General features: G+C 39.5%; 1 protein-coding gene and 1 long non-coding RNA gene across 6 annotated transcripts in view; one reads left to right on the forward strand and one right to left on the reverse strand.

Moving 5' to 3' along the window:
- The window catches only part of LOC137174345 (protein Dok-7-like), a 38,869-nt gene that overhangs the window by 7,318 nt on the left and 11,919 nt on the right, over positions 1–19,632 (forward strand). The window contains exons 5-11 of one of the 4 annotated variants that reach the window (XM_067579573.1): positions 5,682–5,801; positions 10,077–10,175; positions 10,542–11,335; positions 12,998–13,046; positions 13,229–13,867; positions 15,845–15,933; positions 17,565–17,634. In XM_067579573.1, coding sequence (XP_067435674.1) covers positions 5,682–5,801; positions 10,077–10,175; positions 10,542–11,335; positions 12,998–13,046; positions 13,229–13,867; positions 15,845–15,933; positions 17,565–17,634 — 1,860 coding nt within the window. The remainder of the gene's footprint in view (positions 1–5,681; positions 5,802–10,076; positions 10,176–10,541; positions 11,336–12,997; positions 13,047–13,228; positions 13,868–15,844; positions 15,934–17,564; positions 17,635–19,632) is intronic. The other 3 variants (XM_067579575.1, XM_067579576.1, XM_067579577.1) reach the window with 3 other exon arrangements.
- The window catches only part of LOC137174346 (uncharacterized), a 146,297-nt gene continuing 144,329 nt past the window's right edge, over positions 17,665–19,632 (reverse strand). Inside the window, exon 7 of one of the 2 annotated variants that reach the window (XR_010925344.1) lies at positions 17,665–18,904. This is a non-coding gene — a long non-coding RNA (uncharacterized lncRNA). The remainder of the gene's footprint in view (positions 18,905–19,632) is intronic. The other variant, XR_010925341.1, reaches the window with a different exon arrangement.

Below are 19,632 nucleotides of genomic sequence, written 5' to 3' on the forward strand. Positions count from 1 at the left end.
CCCTCAGGCGGGCACAATCAGAAAGATGCTCAATAGAATTTTATGAAACAAACAAAAAAAAGAAGTCTTCAGATGTGTTTTATCGTTGCCAGAAGGGTGAACATCTACATGTGCAAATTGCATCATGAGAGATTGTAGGACTTCCAATAAGTCCTCGTTCAACTGAAAAGGCGTGTGATAGTAACATTTATAGGGCAGCTAATGGCCCGTGACTTACTTCTTGTGCTGCAGCTGTTTCTTAAAGCTGCTGCGCTGGAATATTGTTTTTCATTTTTTCACATTTGTCCTCGATTCAGAGTGTTTTAGGAAGTATTTTGCTGGCTAAAAGAACATCCATTTGGAGTGTCATGCTCTCATTTCCTTGATTTACTATAGTAGGCCTTCCTACATGAAGTATGTGGACAGCTCAAGCCCACACATGCCATTTTTTGTGGTTTGGTCTAGACTCCATAGTGAATCCATGGAAAACTAAATTAATGAGAAAGAAAAACTTGGCAAAATGATACAGTAAAACAATGAGGAGCATAGAAAAATAATACCAAAACAAGATAAAAAAATATGGTTACAATTTTAAAAAGGCTATCCAATTTAAAAAGCTGGTGGTTTTTAGTCATTGTGACAAATTAATATACTTGACTTTTTAAAATATATTGTTAGAATGAAGAAAATGTCAGAAATGTTCCTTTTTGTCTCAGCCAGCTGGAGGGACATGTCAGAGGCTTGTTTGATTGACACTAGCTGGAAGGCTACCGGTGTTACACCATATGGAACAGAGACAAAGTAAATAAACTGCTGTAGCTACTGAACAGACAGCGTGTTGTTAACAAGGATTTTGAAGAGCAACTACCAAACCGGTATCTAACAGGACCAAAGTGACATTTAGTATGCTGCAGCTGAGCAGCTAATCAGCTCTCTAGCCTGCTAACTGACGTTAGCGCTTTTCCCCAGTGAATGTTTGTTTGGCGGCTCGTTCAACAAGCTAAGGTGCAGAACAAGATGTGTGTTCATGTTTATAAGTTGGATAAGAAGGAGACTTTAGGAGGAAAGCTAATTCGGGTTGTTGTTCAGAGTCTGTGGCTCTTGGGTTGTGTAGCAGGATGCTATCAGGCTCAGTGTGACCGTCTGTTCTGCCTATGATAAAACGCCAAGTTATCGCTTTATGCAAGACTTGATTTGCGTAAGGGGATGGCAGAACGGTATTTAAAAGAGACAATTTTTTTTTCTCAAAGAGAACACAGGACAAATGATTTACAGAGCAGATATGTATGCTTCAGTAGACAACAAAGGCAGTTTATTTTCAGTTGGACTTTAACTTCAACGTTCACCAATTTATAATCCTCCTTATAATCTACTCCAATTTATTTTCCTCCTAAACACAAATGTGTGGATAATTTTTATCAAATCATATTTTCTGTTTTTTTAATAGCTTGTGGCAACAGTTTGGTGAAGACTCTCCTGTCTCATCATGACAGTGTCTCCACGCAGAAGGTTTCCCAGTTTGGTTTGGAAGAACTTGACTTCCATGTGGTCTGTACAGTGCTGAACTCAACACTTTTGGGATGAACTGCCCAACATCAGCGCCAGATCTCACTGGTCTTGTGGCTGAATGAGAGCAAATCCCTGCAGTCGGGTACCAAAATCCTGTGGAAAACATTCCCAGATTAATGGTTTTGGAGTTGGATGTTCCACAATCACATATGAATGTTCACATATTTGTGGACATGTATAATGTGTAGTGGAAATCAGTACAATTAATAGTTATAAATTTGAAATGGTGGGCTGTTATTGGTTATTTGATTTGCTCAGATGATTATGGAAAGTGTGCGTTTCATCCTCTCTGACTTGGAAGGTAGGACATTAAAAACATCTGCTTCATGACGACAAAAATTGTGTTGGAGGAAATTATTCAGTCTGTGCAGGATCTCCCCTGCTGCGCCCGAAATTAAACATTGTGCGTCACTCCAGAGAAGAGGCTGATTGTGAGAGGCATGAGTTGTCCCTGAGTTCAGTTTTAACAGTCATGGCTGTGTGTGTCCCCCGCAATAAGATAAACCACAGTTTACATCTTGGAATAGACATGAAACCATTAGAATGGAGAGGAGTGTATGTCAACACCCGGAGGGGACAGAGACAGACACGAGGAGAACGCCGGAGAGCCGATGAACATCAGAGCGTTACGGACACACGATGACCCTGCTAGAAACATGACACTGAAGAATGTGATGTGTGATTTATTTAGCTCCATTAAATCTTCAGCAGTGCATCTCGCATAATGTGAATAAGGTTAGACATCACTTTCACTTTCATTAAAAAAAAAGGAAGAAAAAAGAACACCAAAAAAGGAGGACTGCGAAGGTGTATCTACTGTAAATGTTTGCGTGAGTCAAAGGGTGTGCATTCCTATGACATGTAATCTCTCAGCACAGTTTGTCCACAGCAGAGGGGGACACGGTGTAACGGTGTTGGACCTCTCACTTCTGGTTAGAGCAGCTGTTGAACACTCTTTGCTCTGTTGTCTGCGTCCTTCCTGAGAGATTTTCCTTAATGTTTCCTGTTTTTTAGTGGGAAATGAGAGCCAATTAGCCAAATTGTGATGGTGAGGAGAAGTATTTTAGGGCTCTTTTGAGCATTATGCATCGGACAAAACAAGTCATAACAAAACTTAACCTTGGGCTCTGAGAGTTTTCTGATATTTTATTGATTGAACAATTAACGGATTCATTGAAAAAGTAGTTGATAGCAAAATAGATGATTAAAATAAGCATTAGTTGCAGCCCTAGTTGGTATAGTGATAACTGGATTGGTGTGAATGACAAACAGCACATAAAGAGAGATTTAAAGCTAGACTTATTAAGGAGTTGAATTAGTATGTGTAATGTGATAGGTGTATTTTGTAGTGACAAACCAACAGAAAATCCTCTCTCGACTCTGCAGTTCCCCTTAACTCTACAGAGCATTTTAGCGTCCTTCAGCAAATTATTTTAGTTTTCTGGTGCGCAATTTTACTGTTGTGGTTCAGTCTCACTGCTTTCATCAACCTCCTGAAGCTGATAAATCAACTGTTTATCAGAGCTGTTTTACTTCATAGCACCAAATGGCACACTGACAAAGTTAGCAACTAGCTGGTGAGTCAGCAACTAGCTACTGGGTGTGTGAACAGGCAACTGTTTGCTAACACTTTTGCCACAACAACTGTTTTCAGAGAAAAGCACGAAAAACCCACTGTACTCTACCTGCTCAAACAGACACAGTTAGTGACTAACTGGTCAACATAATAGAGCATTCAACAGCTAAAGAGCCACGTATTTCCCTCAGGAGTTGGGAAATCAATCAGCACCACTAGATATCAGCAAACAACTATTTGCTATAAAGATAAAGTGAAGTAATGTCATCCTGAGCAGAGAATGAAGTCACACTCCCTCTGTGTGTGTTGTTATTCAAGCCTCTCTGTTCTTTGTTTTGGAAGCTAGTCTGGTGGCGCGTGCAAATTAGTGCGTGTGAGTCCCTCTGAGTCCTCCCACGGCCGCGTCACAAACTTTTTCAAATCGCAGCTAAACAGTGCATTAAAATATGTTTCTGAAAACATTTGAGGTGAGAAATAGGCAATGCACTAACAGAAACTGTCAAACTGTCAAACTGTCAAACTAGGCAGTGCCTGGTTTGACAGTTTGATCTGAGTTTCGTGAGCTGTCAGTTCAGGGGCTGCCCCCCCCCCCCCAACTTTATTGAGTAAACAATGCGCACTTTTGTTTTGTTCTGAGATGCTGGTGTTATAGTGCAACAACTAGTGGGGCGGAATGACGTATATTGCACGTTTAAGAGGTGATGATTTGTCAATGGTTTGTTTACAGCTTGTTCTGCTCTGCACAAGTGGCCAAAAAAAGTTGCTGTAAATGCTGCGTCAAAGATTGTCACAATGACTCAGCATCACTTTGTTCTTTTAGTATTTCCCAAGGGATAATTCAGGTTTTTTATATCTTGGAGGGAACTAAACTATGCACGGTTAAAATGTATTTATAAAGTTATTTCTCCATTAAGGAATAAAGTCATGTTGTGGGAAAAGGTGTACTGTTGAGAGAAGCTGCTACTGATTCCATAAACTTCTATGAGTTTGTCTCACTTGGGAATAGAAATAATAGTACAGATTGTCAAAAAATGAGCTCCCTCTTTAATGGTTGCCTGTTTAGGTGTCAGATGCTGCTGTAAAAATAAGAAGTGCCTCAGTGCCTGTGAATATTCAAGTTAATTTACACTTCCCACTTAATGACCAAATGTACTAAGTTTTGTCTCTTTGTATGTTTTATCACTGTTGGAGGAGAGAACAGGAGGGTCCGCTTAAGTTGTTTTTGTTCCTACGCAGAATCTTTATCGTGTTGTAAACCAGAGCGAGTCCCGCCACCTGTTCTCTGCTTTGCTTTAGGGTTTTTTTTTTGTACTCTAGCTTCTGTCTGTGCACCTGATGTTCAGTCACCTGCTATCAAAGCTTGACATTAGTACATGAGGCTGAATTTAATCTCTTTTTAAGGCTAACATGAGTATTTATTGTGTTGGAGGACAACATAAGATGAGATACTTCTGGATCAGATCCACATCATAAACGTGTTAAGTATGCAATACATCTTCAATTTCGATTGGTGCAGACATCTGAGCAGATTTTGCCGGTGACCTTTGACTCCGCTCACAGCCAGGGGAGTGTTGGGAATGTGATTAAGGTCAGCCTTGACATGGGTGGTCTCGGGGACAGGGTGACACTATGACACTATGACACTTTATTGGTGACAACTTGTAATGGACAGCCGGTCGTATTGTCAGAGGAAGGTCAAGAAAGCTCCGAGGAGCATGACCTTTGACCTTTTACCACCTGTGATGACACTGTACATTGACTTGTAGACAAGCCAGGAGCCATAAAGAGGAAATTAGATTTTTTTTTACTTTTTGAAATGTATAACAGCAGCTAAAAGAAGGGCTGGATATCAAACCTCAGTACTGTTTTTGGAATAAAATGTGTCCATTACTGAAAACTGCTACTGAAAACTGTTGTGAAAGTTGGCATTGAATTCTTAGATTTGTAGTTTTGTTAACTAATTTTCTGATTCTATAGTTCTTGTTTGGGGTTAGTTCCTGCACAGCTGCTTGTGTTCAGACAAACATTAAACATTTGATTCCTGGGTTTCTTTGTTGAATGTAAAAAGGTTTTTGTAGAAAAAAGGTCCCTAATAAAGATAATATTGTTATTGGTACAAATAATGGTTTGTCAATTAATGAATTAGTTGATTGACAACAAAAATATTGACAGCTACTTTAATAAGCGATTAATCACTTCCACATTTTTCAATAAAAAACCTGTTTTCTCGATTATTTTTCGATTTTGTTTCTCGATTATGACGATTTGCTGCTTATTTTTGTCCTGTGAGATAGTAAATTGAATATCTTTGGGTTTAGGAAATTTTGACAGGCAGTTTTCGGTATTTTTAGAGATGTTATAGACAAAAGAATTAATCAGTAATTAAAATAATTGTTAGTTGCAGTCTTACCAGATATCACACTGGCTCTTAAAAAATGACATTTTTCTTATGCATTACTACCTGTAGAGTGAAATGTTACCATATATTAAACTTGACAGTGCTGAAAAAACATAAGTGAAAACCACAAGTGACACTAACAAAGTGTGTGTTCTGCAGGGGCTGGTGTTTTTCTGCTTGCATCTGCTGAGAGTGAGCAGATCAGCTTTCTGTTCGACTGCATCGTCAGAGGCATCTCCCCCACCAGAGGCCCTTTTGGACTGCGGCCAGTTTTGCCAGGTCAGTACTGGAGCAGCTGGAGATGACTGGAAAACTCTATACAAATCTAACAAAACTCTTTTGTAAGGAATATCATCTAAAGAAAGAAAGTAGATCTCTTTGTGATGGATGATTAATAGCTGCACCGTTGCCAAGCAGTAGGAGCAAAAACTTAAGTCAACAGTTGCCATCTAAACTGTAGCGCGGCTCCCCTCCTGCGCTTCCAGGGGTTTATCATAGCTGTTTGGTTTGCTGCCTTCCTGGCATCCAACCATTTTTGTCAGAATGAGTCAGAGGATTCCTCTGTGGATGGAAATGCTTTGATGTGACTAAATCATGACTGACAGCTGTTTTTTTTACATAATTGGGTAATCCTCTGAGGCAGTTTATAATTTTAGTCAAACGTCCTAACCCCTGACTTAAGTGTACTGTGGTGAATGTAAAGCTTAGGGTCACCTTAAACATCAGTAAGAGGATAACTACTGTACTAACTGATTATAGCGGCAAATTCAATTGTCGTCTATGTATAGACAAGAGTGTAGTGCTACTGGTGGGCGAACTGGAGGATGGGCTGAGTTTCAAATAGCCAGTAGGTCGTTTTTTTTACTATTATTCCAGCAGGGTTGTCTGGCTAGATTTCAATTAGTTTAATAAGCCAAAAAAATAAAAAATACACTAGTTAAATGTGAACATCATGATGTCCCTTTCTGAAAATTTGAAAACTAAAGAATAATAAGTTATCTGACAAGTGAAACAAAGAAGTACTTGCAGTGCTTGTATAATGATGCTCTGGCAAGTCTACCCTCAGCTCATCTGCTCTCCTCTTCTGCTGCCTCTCATTGTGCAAATTTGACAGTTTCTTGGCTAAAAACAGGTTTTATTTGCCAGTGCATGGCTTGTTGTAGTAAAATAACATCCATATTGTTTATTGAATTGTAGCTCCGGAAGTCAGTCAATTCGAAAGTAAAGTAATCCCCAACAATTCTGAGAATTGATAAATCATTTATCAACAATAATGCAGAACATTTGCTAGTTCCAGCTTCTCAAATGTGAGGATTTGCTGCTTTTCTTTGTGTTACATTGTTGTGAACTGTGGGTTTGAACTGATTTGACAATGTGTGCCATGGAAGACAGTGATGGTTATTTTTCACTATTTTCTGACATTTCATAGACTAAACAGTTAATTGTAAAGGTGAGAAAATGAGGGAGAGATTAAATGACAAAGAAAATTAGTTTCTTTTTTGATTTTTTTTTTTTATTAGATAGTTGACAGTGAAGGCAAGAAAGAATTGACAAGAAAGATAATCTTATCACTGGATCTTATCTATGTGATTTCTGTTTGTGACACATTGGACAGTAGATCTAATATTTCTAAAGCCGTTAAACTGCACAGCAGGAGAGCAGAAAATGTTTAACACCTTCCATTTTCTACACTGGTGGTTTAAAAAAAAAAAAAAAAAAGTTCTCTCCTAGTCTACTACTTTGAAATTTGGAGCGGGCAGCTGTGGGAGCTCGTGGATATTCTGGTTTTCACACATCTCGCTGCCCAATCGCAGGTTGAGCTCATACTCCTATTATTGTTGTGCGTAGTAGAATAAATAGCAGTGAGGATGTCGGTGGGGGAGCGAGGGGTCAAAGTCACAGTTCACACAAGCAGAGCAGCCAAAGCCTCCTAATCACTCCGGGCATGTGTGTAACCTCATCCACAGGATTCCACCGCCTCCCCTCCTCCTTCATTTCATACTCAGGTCACCCAGCGCGCTACTCTCGCCTCCCCTTTCTCTCATTTAATACTCTGTCTCTTTGCTCTCCTTAATTGCGTCTCTCTTGTTCTCTCTTATGGTTCACCTCACAGTCCTTGTCTGTATCTTTGTCCTACACAACTCCTGACTAAATCTGCTCGCCTCTCCGGTAGACGCTATTTTGATTAATTGCTGTTATGTTCCCAGGCTCACTTATCTGTTTGTCACCCTTTGTGTTCTGTAGAGTTTCCACCTCTCTCTGCTCTCTGTTTTGTCTCAAGGATACAAACTTTATTCCCACTGAGGGAATAAACTTGTCTACAAGAAAGGAAAATGCAAAACAAGCAGTCAACTAAGAACTTAAAGACCTGAACGTGCTACTTAAATTAGATGAAAAGATGAATGGTGTTTGAGGATGGCGACCAGTTAGTTGGAGAAACTAAACTAAGATTTGACATTTAAAAAATTCGGTTTTAATATTTGTAATTACAATCTATTGCTCAAATAGTTTATAGCGTATTGTTGGAGTGCAGTATGTGCCTTTTAGTGTTAGTTCATTCAGTTTTGAGTCCTTAAAACCACAGACTGATGGGGACATTTGTTGAGGTGTTTTTAGAACTGTATAATGCTAATATGGTCAAAGAGGAGAAGGAGGAGGAGGAGGTCTAAGTGGAGCTTGGGTGGGAGAGGCTGAGACACTTGTCAGTGAAGGAAATGTGGCCCTAAACACACGCTCCAAAACTTGACCAGCTCAGTGTGTGGGCTTGACTTCCACTCCATTTCAACTTGGCACACAAAACATGCCGCTTATACTGACATGAGCTGACAACACAGTGTGGTAAATAAACAAAATCCCATGTGCACCAACAACAGTGTGAACAATACACGCTAATAAACAGATATTTGATTTGACCTGTCATGGCTGAATCTGAATGGAAAATGTACAGACACAGAAAAGATATGAAAAGCTGAAATTAAAGTTTATCTCAGGATCTTCACTTCCTGCTGCTGTTTGATTATCAGCAACATAACGAGCGGCACGCAGCTTTTGACCTGGATTTGTTGAGAAAAGGCTATTTTTACTACTGTGCAAGTACAAGGATTCATCTCTTGTGAGAAGTTCTCAGAAGCTGGTTTTTGAAGTAGAAACATTAAATACAGGACAGATATGAAGAAAAGAAGGTTTTTGTCTGATTGTACATTCATAAATCGCAGCTTTTGTTAATATTGAGAGTGCTGAACTGCCATTGACCTGAAATCTACTTATAATGAGAAAACCCATCATTTTAAAACCTTCTCACTTCACAAAGCAAATGTTCTGGTTCAGTTTTTGTGTAAAGTAGTTATTTCACACATTTAAATGTTAGATTTTGTGAGGTCTTAAACTTTCCACTTTAGCAGTACTGACAGTTATTCTACTTTTTTCTACCCTAGATTTCTGTAAGTTGCAGCAGTTTTAGAAACAAACTTTCCTGAAAATGTGAAAATAAATATCTGTTGTTAGGATGCATTGTTGCACAATCTGTCAGAGAGTCAGTGCATCCTGATGTTTGTATGATGATGTGCATTGGTGGTATACAACAGTAGGACATAATGTCAAATTACAAATGACACCCTCTGTCTTTGGACATTTAATGTGGATAAAGAAAAACAATATTAACAACAATAATACAATTACAATATGGATAAACAGAATGACAACATTGAGTAAAAAATACAGTATAAGATTAAAGCTTAAAGTTGGTTTTCAAGGTGAAACATAAAGTCAAAAGGAAGAAGGAGAAATTCACAATCAACTCTATCATTTTTTAAAATATGAGGACACAGTTGTAATGCATGCATGTCGACAGAGTACATGTAAGACATCCTCTAAACCGTTTGCAGAGCTCTGCTACATTTGCCACATCCTTGTTGCAGGCTTGGATTGATTTAAAACAATCGATCCCATGTTGAAGTTGACCTTGGTGGTCCAAGGTACATTAGATCCTTGCATAGCACCAACAATCTTTAGCCACCAGCAACAGCGTGCGTACCAACAGAACCACGTGGCAGCGCTATTAATAAACCCTGTAGTGTTGCACAAGTACTGCAAGGTGTTCCCCCCCCCGTGTGACCCTTCTCTCTGCCCCTCCAGAGGCCTTTACACTAGAAAACAATAGTACACAGGACTTCTCCCAAGGTGTTCGCTGCTTTACTGTTGATCTTTATCACATCGGTCCAACTCTAACATCGTATCGATTCTTGTGGATGTAGTTTGCATAATGCCACGGAATGATGAGCGAGACCCTCGTGGTAACAGTGTCACTTTGTGTTTCTCTGGCGTAGCTGGATGTGTTTTCACAGCTGTGCTTGTGTCACCGCACTACAAAATGCTCAGCTGCGTCACAGTTGATCCCATGTTTCAGCAACGGTAGTAAGACTCGCTAAACCTACCTTGTCACTCGTTAGTTTGATTAACAGCTCTAAAAGGATGTTTGTTTGTTTTTTACAATCATGATGATTTCTCAGGCTACAATATAAGCTTTATATTAATTATAAGCTCTTTTGGGTGCAGATCCAAGTGCCAGTCAGACTAATTCGGAGGAGAGGTTGAACCACGAGGCCCAGGAGCTGGAGAAACGACTGAGCATGCTCTCTCACAGGAGCAGTACAGGTAAAGTATGCTACTGTAATGTCAAACTGACTCCAACTAAATGCCTGTTTTAAAAATCATTCGTTATATAACTACCCCAAAGCAACCATAATCATTCTTTTACTGCAGTGAGACCTCTTCCCCTCCAAGGAGTGTAAATGAAACATTGGCTTTTAATCAAGTTGTACTTAGATTCAAATTAAGTTTGCAGATTTGACATTACTCACACAGCTGATTTATTGTTCCTATTATGTGGTGAATACCAGGGAAGAAAAAACAGCCTTAATGACATTATGATGCTTTAATATGTTTTATTGATGAAACCAATGTTTTTGTTAAAGCTGTTGATTGAATTCATTAAAGTTTAATAAATGTTGTCCTTGGCAGTATCTTCCACCTACTGCCCGTCTGCTGGGGGAGACGACCGTAGCATATCCGGTTCCTCCGACGCTTCCGACACCAGCCAATCAGACTGCAGTATCGGCAGCCGGCTTGCCATTTGGACTGAACCGGCCTCCACCCCGTCTGAAAACATCAGCCACGTGGGCGCTAAGGTGGCGCTACAGAGCGTCGAGAAGCTCTCTGTCAACCAGGGAGGCGGAAACCGGCCTGCAGCCAAGGCGCCCCGGCAGCTACAGGAAATCGGCCGTCAGAGCTCATCCGACAGTGGCATCGCCACCGGCAGCCATTCCTCTTATTCTGGAAGTTTCTCCTCCTACACAGGCAGCCTGGATATTAACCCTGGAGAGGAGTTCGGGTCTGTTTTCAGCTTGCCTCCACACTTGGCTCAAGAGTTGAGCCCTTGTACTTGCAACGCAGTTCCAGGACATGAATACCAGGTGCCGACATCACTTAGGTATCTGTATGACACTCCCAAGAGTCTGTTACAGGAGGGAAGTGCCAAAGACAATGAACCCTCCACCTTAACTAAAGGCACTCCTACCCCCTCAGAGTCTTTAAAAGGGGTTAAAAGCAGTGCCACGACCTCTGAGGGTCACTTAGAAACTCATGGAAGACAGTCTGTGAGAGAACACTTACAAGGCCCCTCAGAGGAGAGTAAGAAAACCAAGGTGGCGCCCTCTAGTGACAGTCAACATCCTGACTCCTGTCACATCTGCAGCTCTCTCACATCTGTCTCCAGAGCCATCGTGACCATCTGTTCAGTGTGTGGTGGATTTAAGGTAAGATGGAGAATATCTCTGTGTTTTTGTGTGATTTTTATTATTTTTTTTGTTTCAATGTACCCTTTCAACCCAGAAATACGTACATTTCTATTCTCGTCGACCATCTGTTTGCTTTAAAACTCGTCCCGAACGCGCTCTGCTGTGCAACTCACTCGTCATACAGTAGCAGCTTGTGTGAGCAGGTCTTATCATCACCGTATCATCTGTTCTGTAGCTCGCCTGTCAATATGACCTTTGTGGTATCGTGCAGGCTGATGGTGATGCCAACTAACAACTAACAGTCCCACGGCCCATCTGTCTCACGAGTTAGCGTCTCGGCAGCCAATCGAGTTTGACACTGTCATTGTATCCAGCAGATTTAGACCTTGTGAGTTGTGAGTGACTTGCATTTTTTTTTTTCCATCTCCTTTTTACACCTCTTACTCTTGTTTGTGCACGTTGGAGGAAAAGTGTTATTTTTCATGGGTTTGTAATGGCTCGGAGGCTTACTTACAACGGTTTCTTTGTGAGTGTTCTCTTTTTTTTTTTTAATGAGCAGTACATATAAACTCCAAACTAAATGTCATCCGAGTTTAATTGCTATCATTACACCCAAGATACAAAAACGAGCTTCTGAGGTGTTGCTCTTCTTGTAAAATCTTCTCAGTCTGAACTTTATCAGCTGCTGTGTGAGGTTTAGTTGTCTTGTAATGTGAGGTTTCTTCTTGACTTGGCAATCATTGGAGTTTTATTTAGAATCATGTCTTGGTGAGTTTCTATAGCTGAAGAAAGTCCTGTTAGATTTTTGGATAAATTAGTTTTTGCTCTTTGATTCTGAGACAGATCCTGCACATGTCTGCGTAGTAATCTGCTGTACATTGTTAAATATCCTCATGCACAACAGCTCCTTAAATGTCAAGCATGAACTATAACTTAATTTGCTTTGGAAAACACAATCATTAGAACATGAGGAGCAAAATAAATGAAAGCCTTTTTCTCCTCAATGTCAATTTATTGAATACGTCAAACATACAGCTCCACCTGCTGGTAGGGCATTTAGTAAAAAAAGCAAATTGGGTTTGATTACCTGTTTTTAATGTGTGCCTGGATAAATAATCTGTTCTCTTTGTTTCACTTCGGCTCCCAGCAAACTAAATTAAACATGAGAGTTATTGGCCAGAAGCTGATGGATCAGGCATGAGCGGTGAGGGAGGGCATTTATCACCCTCAGCCTGAGCAGCACAATCCACCCCTGAAGTGTTTATTGGCTCACAGCTAAAGGGCGAGTTCAAAACAAAACATGAAACCGTTACTAAATGCATTTCACATTTTTTTTTAAATATATCTATGAGTGCATGGCCATTATTTTAATGATTCTATAATTGCAGTCATGCTGTTGTTATCAGACTCAGGTTTGATCCGGCTGTTTGTGGGTAATAAATCTGCAGAAAAGAAATCAAAATGGAAGACTGGATCGTGCTCTTGCCTGGTGGATTCAGAGTGTTAATAGATGCCTCACATTGTTTAAATGTAAATTAAGTAAATTTCAAGATGTAGAGATTAAACAATTCATTGTAGCTCATATTAAAAAAAAAACAGGCTATGATGTTTGCTTCCTGGTGTTTATTTTGAGTTTGCAGTTATAGTCTAATTAGTATAATTTTCCATATCATTTCACAGGGGACACCGTTCACCCCTTCAAGTGGCTCAGCGACACCTGCCATACCAGGTAAGTGTAATTAGCTGCAAGGTTAATTGCACACTTGCATGTGTTTATTCTGGCGTGCATGAACAGATTTTGTTGCATGTTCAGAAAATAATTTCTGTAGCAGCCACAGCTTGCTGATTTGATTAAAAGATGTGCATTTGGGACAGAAATCAAAGTGTGTTGAAGGGTTTTTTTGCCTCCAGAACATCATATTTTCAACCCAGCAGATCAAAGTGTTGACAAATCACCATGCAGAACCATCACTGGCAGTGAATACAACATTGCAGTAAAGACAATTCTGGAGAAATCCTGCGTCTCACATGGATCTGGTAGCATCTGCAGCTCAGAGAAGCAAACAGTGAAGATGAGTGAGGAATCACTGTTGCCAAAAAAAGGAAGAGAGAAATTAGCCAATCTCTTAGCTGATCTGCTAGGCTATCCAAGAGCGGGTAGAGAGCCAGAGGCAAAGCCTAACAGACTGAACTTGTATGAGTCAATGAGCCCTGCATTTGGAAATGAGCTCAAATCGGCACCAACTGGCACCTGCGTACCATTACAAGATCCCCAGGAAGACAAGAGAGCTGTCATTTATGAAAACTGTTTAAAGTGTCAAGGAGAACACTGTCGCCCTCCTCCACGCGTTGTACCTCCCGAAATGTACCGCAACAGAAACATTTCCACCTCACAAACCTTTCCAACTGGGCTGCACCCGAAGAAAAGTCAACAACATGAAGCTGCTGCTAATGAGGAGCTGCAATATGAAGCTAACGGTCATGGATCACAGAGCGTGGACGGGCCGTGTCAGTATGAAGAGATGAATGGTCAGACAGTGACCAGTGAAGGTAAGAGGCCTCTTCAGCTGATTACAAAGCTCCTGCGTCACATTTGGTGTCCTTTTCCTCTTCAGTCCTTCGAAATGGACCCTATCTTCTGTTCTTCTCTTTGTAATCAATAAAAAACCACTTTCCTCTGGGCTTCTTTGGTTTAATCATCTGCTTGTTTTCTCTCTGCACTCTATGATGTTTCTTTTTGTGGTGTTGCTTGTACGACTGAGCATTTTAAAGTCCGAAAAAAGAAAATTAGAAACGAAATATAGGCTTTACTGCAGTTTACTGATATTTGAGAGTTTAAAAGGAATTTGGTACCACTTTCTAATAAGACACCTTTTTATAAAGGGTTTATAAAATTGTAACTATTAGTTTAAATAAATGGTTAATAAATTGTTAACTAAGGTTTTATAGATATAGATATAAGGACAGCAATCTCTTTTAGTGATTGGACCATATGGCGCCTATTTTCCGCCAAAGAGCTGCAGAATATCTTGATCCAAATCAATTTATTGACCTATTATTAAGCATTTATTAATGTGTTATCAACATTTAATATGTGTTATTTAACATTTAACACTATTAGTACCAAATAAAAAGGCTTTTTCATAACCTGACTAAAATCTGTTTTCAGTTTATAACTGATCTTTAGAGCATTAGCCATTAATAAAGCATTAATTAACACTGTAAACCCTTTATAAAGGGCACATTACTAGGAAGTGGTAACCAAAAAATCTGATACTGGTATATTATCAAAAAAATACTTTTATACAATACCTCTAAGCTTATTAAAGGTGTTATTATCAGCTCTCTGCTGAACAAACTATGTAATGGCAATACTGCAAAATCTCAAACATGCAGAATCTTTAGCATTTCTGCACTTCGATTTCTTGTTATCTATTGGCTTATACAACATATATGGTGATTAGAGCCAGATAGATCATCGGGCCATTTATATCAGCCAATATCGGCTTATTGCAGATATATCGGTATACGTGGTGGCCGACAAGTAACAAGAAAGAGAAGAAATTACAGTGCAGAAACGTCAAAGATACTTATGAGGTTCTTTAGAAACTGTGTTTCTCTTACATAGTTTGTCCACCAGAGAGAGCTGACAAGTTTATCTTTCAGTTGGAGCACCCTGGTAGCCGAATGCTTACTGCGCATGCCGCATAACCTCAACATCCCTGGTTCGATTCCAGCCAGGGACCTTTGTTGCATGTCATCTCTCTCCACTTGTTTCCTGTTTGCCTCTTCACTGCCCACTATCTAATAAAAGCAAAAAAAAAAAAAATGCTGGAAAAAAATCTTTCAGGTTTATTTTTCAACTGTTAAAATGACCTGCTCAGTAAATATCTCAGGTACAATTCTTAATTTTGTATGTATTAATGTAAAAAAAAAGACTATGGGCAGATATTGTCAGATTTTTAAAGTTTCACATGTCAGTATCAGTCTCAAATCCAGTATAAGTCGGGCTGATACTGATACCAATACCAACGTATCTGCAATACGCTTAAGTCAGATAATATTGTCAGTCAGTAAGGCCCACTGATATGAAGGCTTTCCACATTATTTAACTGAAAGTATTAGTGATATCAGAGTGTTTCAGTATTGTTAGGGTTGGGTTTGACGTTTGCACAGGACACGACACTAAACCGTCTGCTGCATGTTCAAACTCTTTCCCTGCATGCATATTGTGATGTGTCCGTCCTTTGTACATAATCCAATACAGCCCTTATTGAGAGTAAAGGGATGCTATTTCCCCTTTGTGTAATAATTTGCAGTATTTTGAAATGATTAATCAATCCATTGTTAATTGTTCCCATCATTGGATTTGCAGGAATTCATGCATTTATACCCAACAAGCACTTTGTCTGCTTTCATTCACAAAATGGATTAAAAAGAGAACAATGTGGGATTATTTTCTTCACTGGATATTGGCACATATGGTTTCTTATATTTAAAGCACACTATATTTTTCTCCACCACCAGACAAAAGGCTTAATAGTAAAGAGGAAAGACGCAGAGCTGATCCTGCTTATGAGATCATGGAGAGTCGGGCACCAGAGAGAAACTCAGAGGTAGGCCAATCCAAAACTCTAATCCGCTTTATGCTATCAACTGCTCACACATTTTGGCTGTGTAGCTCATTGTGCTCTGAGTTCAGCCAAACATTTTTGTGAAAAAATCAGATATCAGGGGAATACAAATTGATTGGGATTATAAAGACGGAATAACAGCTCATATGTTAGTTTTTTAAAGCAGCTCAATTAATATCTGAAATTGAATTTAGCAGCTCTGAACTTCTTGTCCAGTGAACTTCTTGAGTGTTGGATTACAACATTTTGGGGGCTGTAGTTTGTGGTGCTGTTAAATTTGCAGGTGTTTCTAGTGGGTAGACACTTCTAAAACACTTTTAACAGGACTGATCATCATAATTTTCATGAAGGTACATTTTATTGCAGGCTGGATAGACTGCATTAGTTTTAAGTAGTTGCAAGTAGTAACTGGCAAATGAGTGTATATCATGATAAATAGAAATAAATGTACCTACATGTTGAAAACTACATGTTGCATGATATACAGTATATCCTGGGTTGGCTCACTTGTGATAATGTTCATCCTGATAACTGTTTACTGGCTAGCATAAATGGCTAAAGGCCAGTTCTGGGCTGTGGCTCATTGGTTGAACCTCTGGTTAAATGTCACTGGTTGTTGTAGCTAAATTAACAATTTAGGTGTGGTGGTAGACAGATTTTTTTTTTAGATTTCAGAAAGCTAGCTAGCCATTTTCCCCTATTTTCAGTGTTTACACTAAGCTAAACACTAGATTTTAGATTTTACATTTAATTTTAATATTACTGTATATTTCATAATTATTATTACCTAACTTCTATTCTATTTTTATACCTCTCTGTGGCGTTTGTGGGTGTTAACACCAAGACACATTCTTTGTATGCTTGCATACTTGGCTAATAAAACAGATTCAGATTCAAAGGTCAGATATGCAGCTTCTGGCTCCAGCTCCGTACTTAACACACAGACTCTATCTCTGAATATTGAACTGTTCCTTTCATTACACGGCATACAAACAATTTATTTCGGAAATTAAGATTGATAATTTAATAAATTCAGTTTATTTCACAGCCTTTCATTTGTTTTACTGTCTGGAGTGCTCTGTAATGGAACATAGACATTGAAAAATGATGCTAGTAGTTGAAAATTCAAGAACCCATCTGCTGGGAAATGTAGCAATAAAGTAAGTTACATCAGTTCATTACCGATATCAGCTTTTATGCACTAGGCTCATTCATCCTGAGCATGATGATGGTCCCATCAAGGAATCCTTCACAGTGGCCTCTGTGACACTAAGAGCAATATGACTGTACTCCACCACCGATGTTCACACCATCATGGTTTAGTTGGCCGTCTGGAACCACAGATTATGGGGCCGCAATTTGAAAGGCATGGTCATCCATCCATAACAATGAGGCATCGCAGACATATTTCCACATGTGAGACATAGGCCTTAGCTTTCCATAAATCCTGAATATCAGCCTCTCTGCTTATAAATACTCCCAACATGTCCACTGAGCTGTTGAGGAGCAAGTCATTGTCACACTTCTTATGTAATAAACCTATGCGCAGGGTATAGGCTAGTTATTCACTGCAAATTCTAATGAACCGTGCTTCCCGTTGGTATGTCTTGCAGGCAGAAGAGAAAAGCAAGTATGAGCTAATGGGCAGCTGTGGTCAACAGAGGTTCCTTCAAGAGACTGAAGGTGAGTGAAACATCCCAACATCAAGTAATCAACATAATAAGGTTGTTTTTAGGTTTATTTTCCAACCAGACCAGTCAAGTATATGCAGATTATTGGAATGTAGCTGCACAAATGGATTCTATTTTTTCTCAATGGACCATTTTAATTTTTTTTTTTTTTTTTAAGTGCTCTGAACGCTTTCAGCTGTGCATTACCCAGGCTTCTTACAATAACCAGGACCCACTTACGGAAAGTGAATTAAATTGATGAGTCATGCACCTGAATCAACATAGCCACAAACACATCTCCTATGGCTTGGCGTGCATGAATTGAAATGAATAAATAAATAAAATGAGGCTCATCTAGCGTCCGAAATAGCAAGCTGGCAGGACACACATAATGTTTACTTTACTTCATTCAGGGTGATGGAGTACAACATTGATGGGAAGCGGCTACCTATGCATAGCACATGCAGTACGGCATAAGTTATATCTCATGTTCATGACCACTGTAAATGAATAGTTTTACTCTCTGTGAATGATTTGTGCCTCTCATGTGTCATCATTACATTCAAGTCAGAGAAATAAGCATTGGTTTTCCTGAGAGATAAATCCCTGGCGATCTCTTGAAAAAACAGGTCTGTTTTGAAGTTATTTACAGAGTAAAGCTTTGTTATCAGGTATCTATAATAAAGAAATTTTCCATTATTTTGTATTTTCATGTTGCATCACTTTCAGCTATCATTCACCTGGGAAACAGGTTAAAGGCCAAGCATAAAAGTTCATTCTCTAACTTGGTAATAGTAGTTTATAGTAGTTAGTCGTTTGTCTACTTAGAAGTTTTCAACCACGGCATCATGAAAATTTATTTCTTCATCTGCATTTTATGTAACACCACAATCTTGAGTTACGTAAGAGCCAATTGTGTCAAGAGAAAACACACATATGTAACCAAACAGAGAGTGCGGTGACGCTTGACAGGATACCTGCCCTGAAGTGAGGTGAGAGGACAGTTGTCAGGGGACGTTTGGCCACTTAAGCATCCCGCACCCAGAAACATGCCCTCAGTCTAATGCACACCTGCTCTAGAAAGTACCAGCGGCTGTCACAATGTGGCACCAAACCCATCAGTCATGTTCATGTACCTACACACACACGCAGCTCGGCTCCCATGTCATCTTTTCCATCATCCCCCCATCATCCTGCCTCAGCAGGCAGTTAATGGACGGGGACGTGCAGGAGGTGGCCAAGTCCAGCGGCTCAGGTTTACGTGACATGCAGGCTCGATGGATCTGAAACGAGGACAAAATTTTATAGTTAGGTAACACTTTATATCAGAACAGCTTGATCTCCTGATTTCATATAACAGTGCAGTTAGCAGCTAAGGCAGCTGATGTTATATTAACTTATTTAGATTCCACATTAACACAGCTGGCTGGTGTGTAGGCATTAAGGTTTCTAGTGGGACGGTTTTACCTGTGGCACTGCTTGCCTGAAGGCTCCTACTAACAACCTTGCAGGTTTATTGCATGTCACACTATGCAAAATGGGTCTAGCAAAATCTTGATTGCAATCAGTGTCAGACTGTACAATATTAGTTTTGAGGCATGTCAGATGTGCAGTGAATTCCTGATGAATTGTAGCACTATTTTATGAAGGTACAATCAATCTGTGCTATATTCATGTTTTTAAAATGCAGCAAAACAGAAAACAAGCTTTGACTATACCATTACCACAGTTATCTTATTCAAAAATGTGAGTCAGTTGTTTTTTTGGACAGTTCTGTTTTTATTGAGAGAATAGAGCAAATTTAAACTCTCACATTGGCTGTTCACCCTTTTTCTTTTAACATGAACATACAAATAACTGAAGAGAGTCAAACAAATAACACAGGGAATAAAATAACATCACCGAGAAACAAAAGAGGGAGAATAAGAACAATAATAAAAAGAATGAACCTACTCACCTCAGTATATTAAATTAAGACAGCGCAGCAAGGGCATAGACAGGCAAACACACC

Source organism: Thunnus thynnus, chromosome 22 (genome assembly GCF_963924715.1).
Source record: "Thunnus thynnus chromosome 22, fThuThy2.1, whole genome shotgun sequence".
Classification (NCBI taxonomy): Eukaryota; Metazoa; Chordata; class Actinopteri; order Scombriformes; family Scombridae; genus Thunnus; species Thunnus thynnus.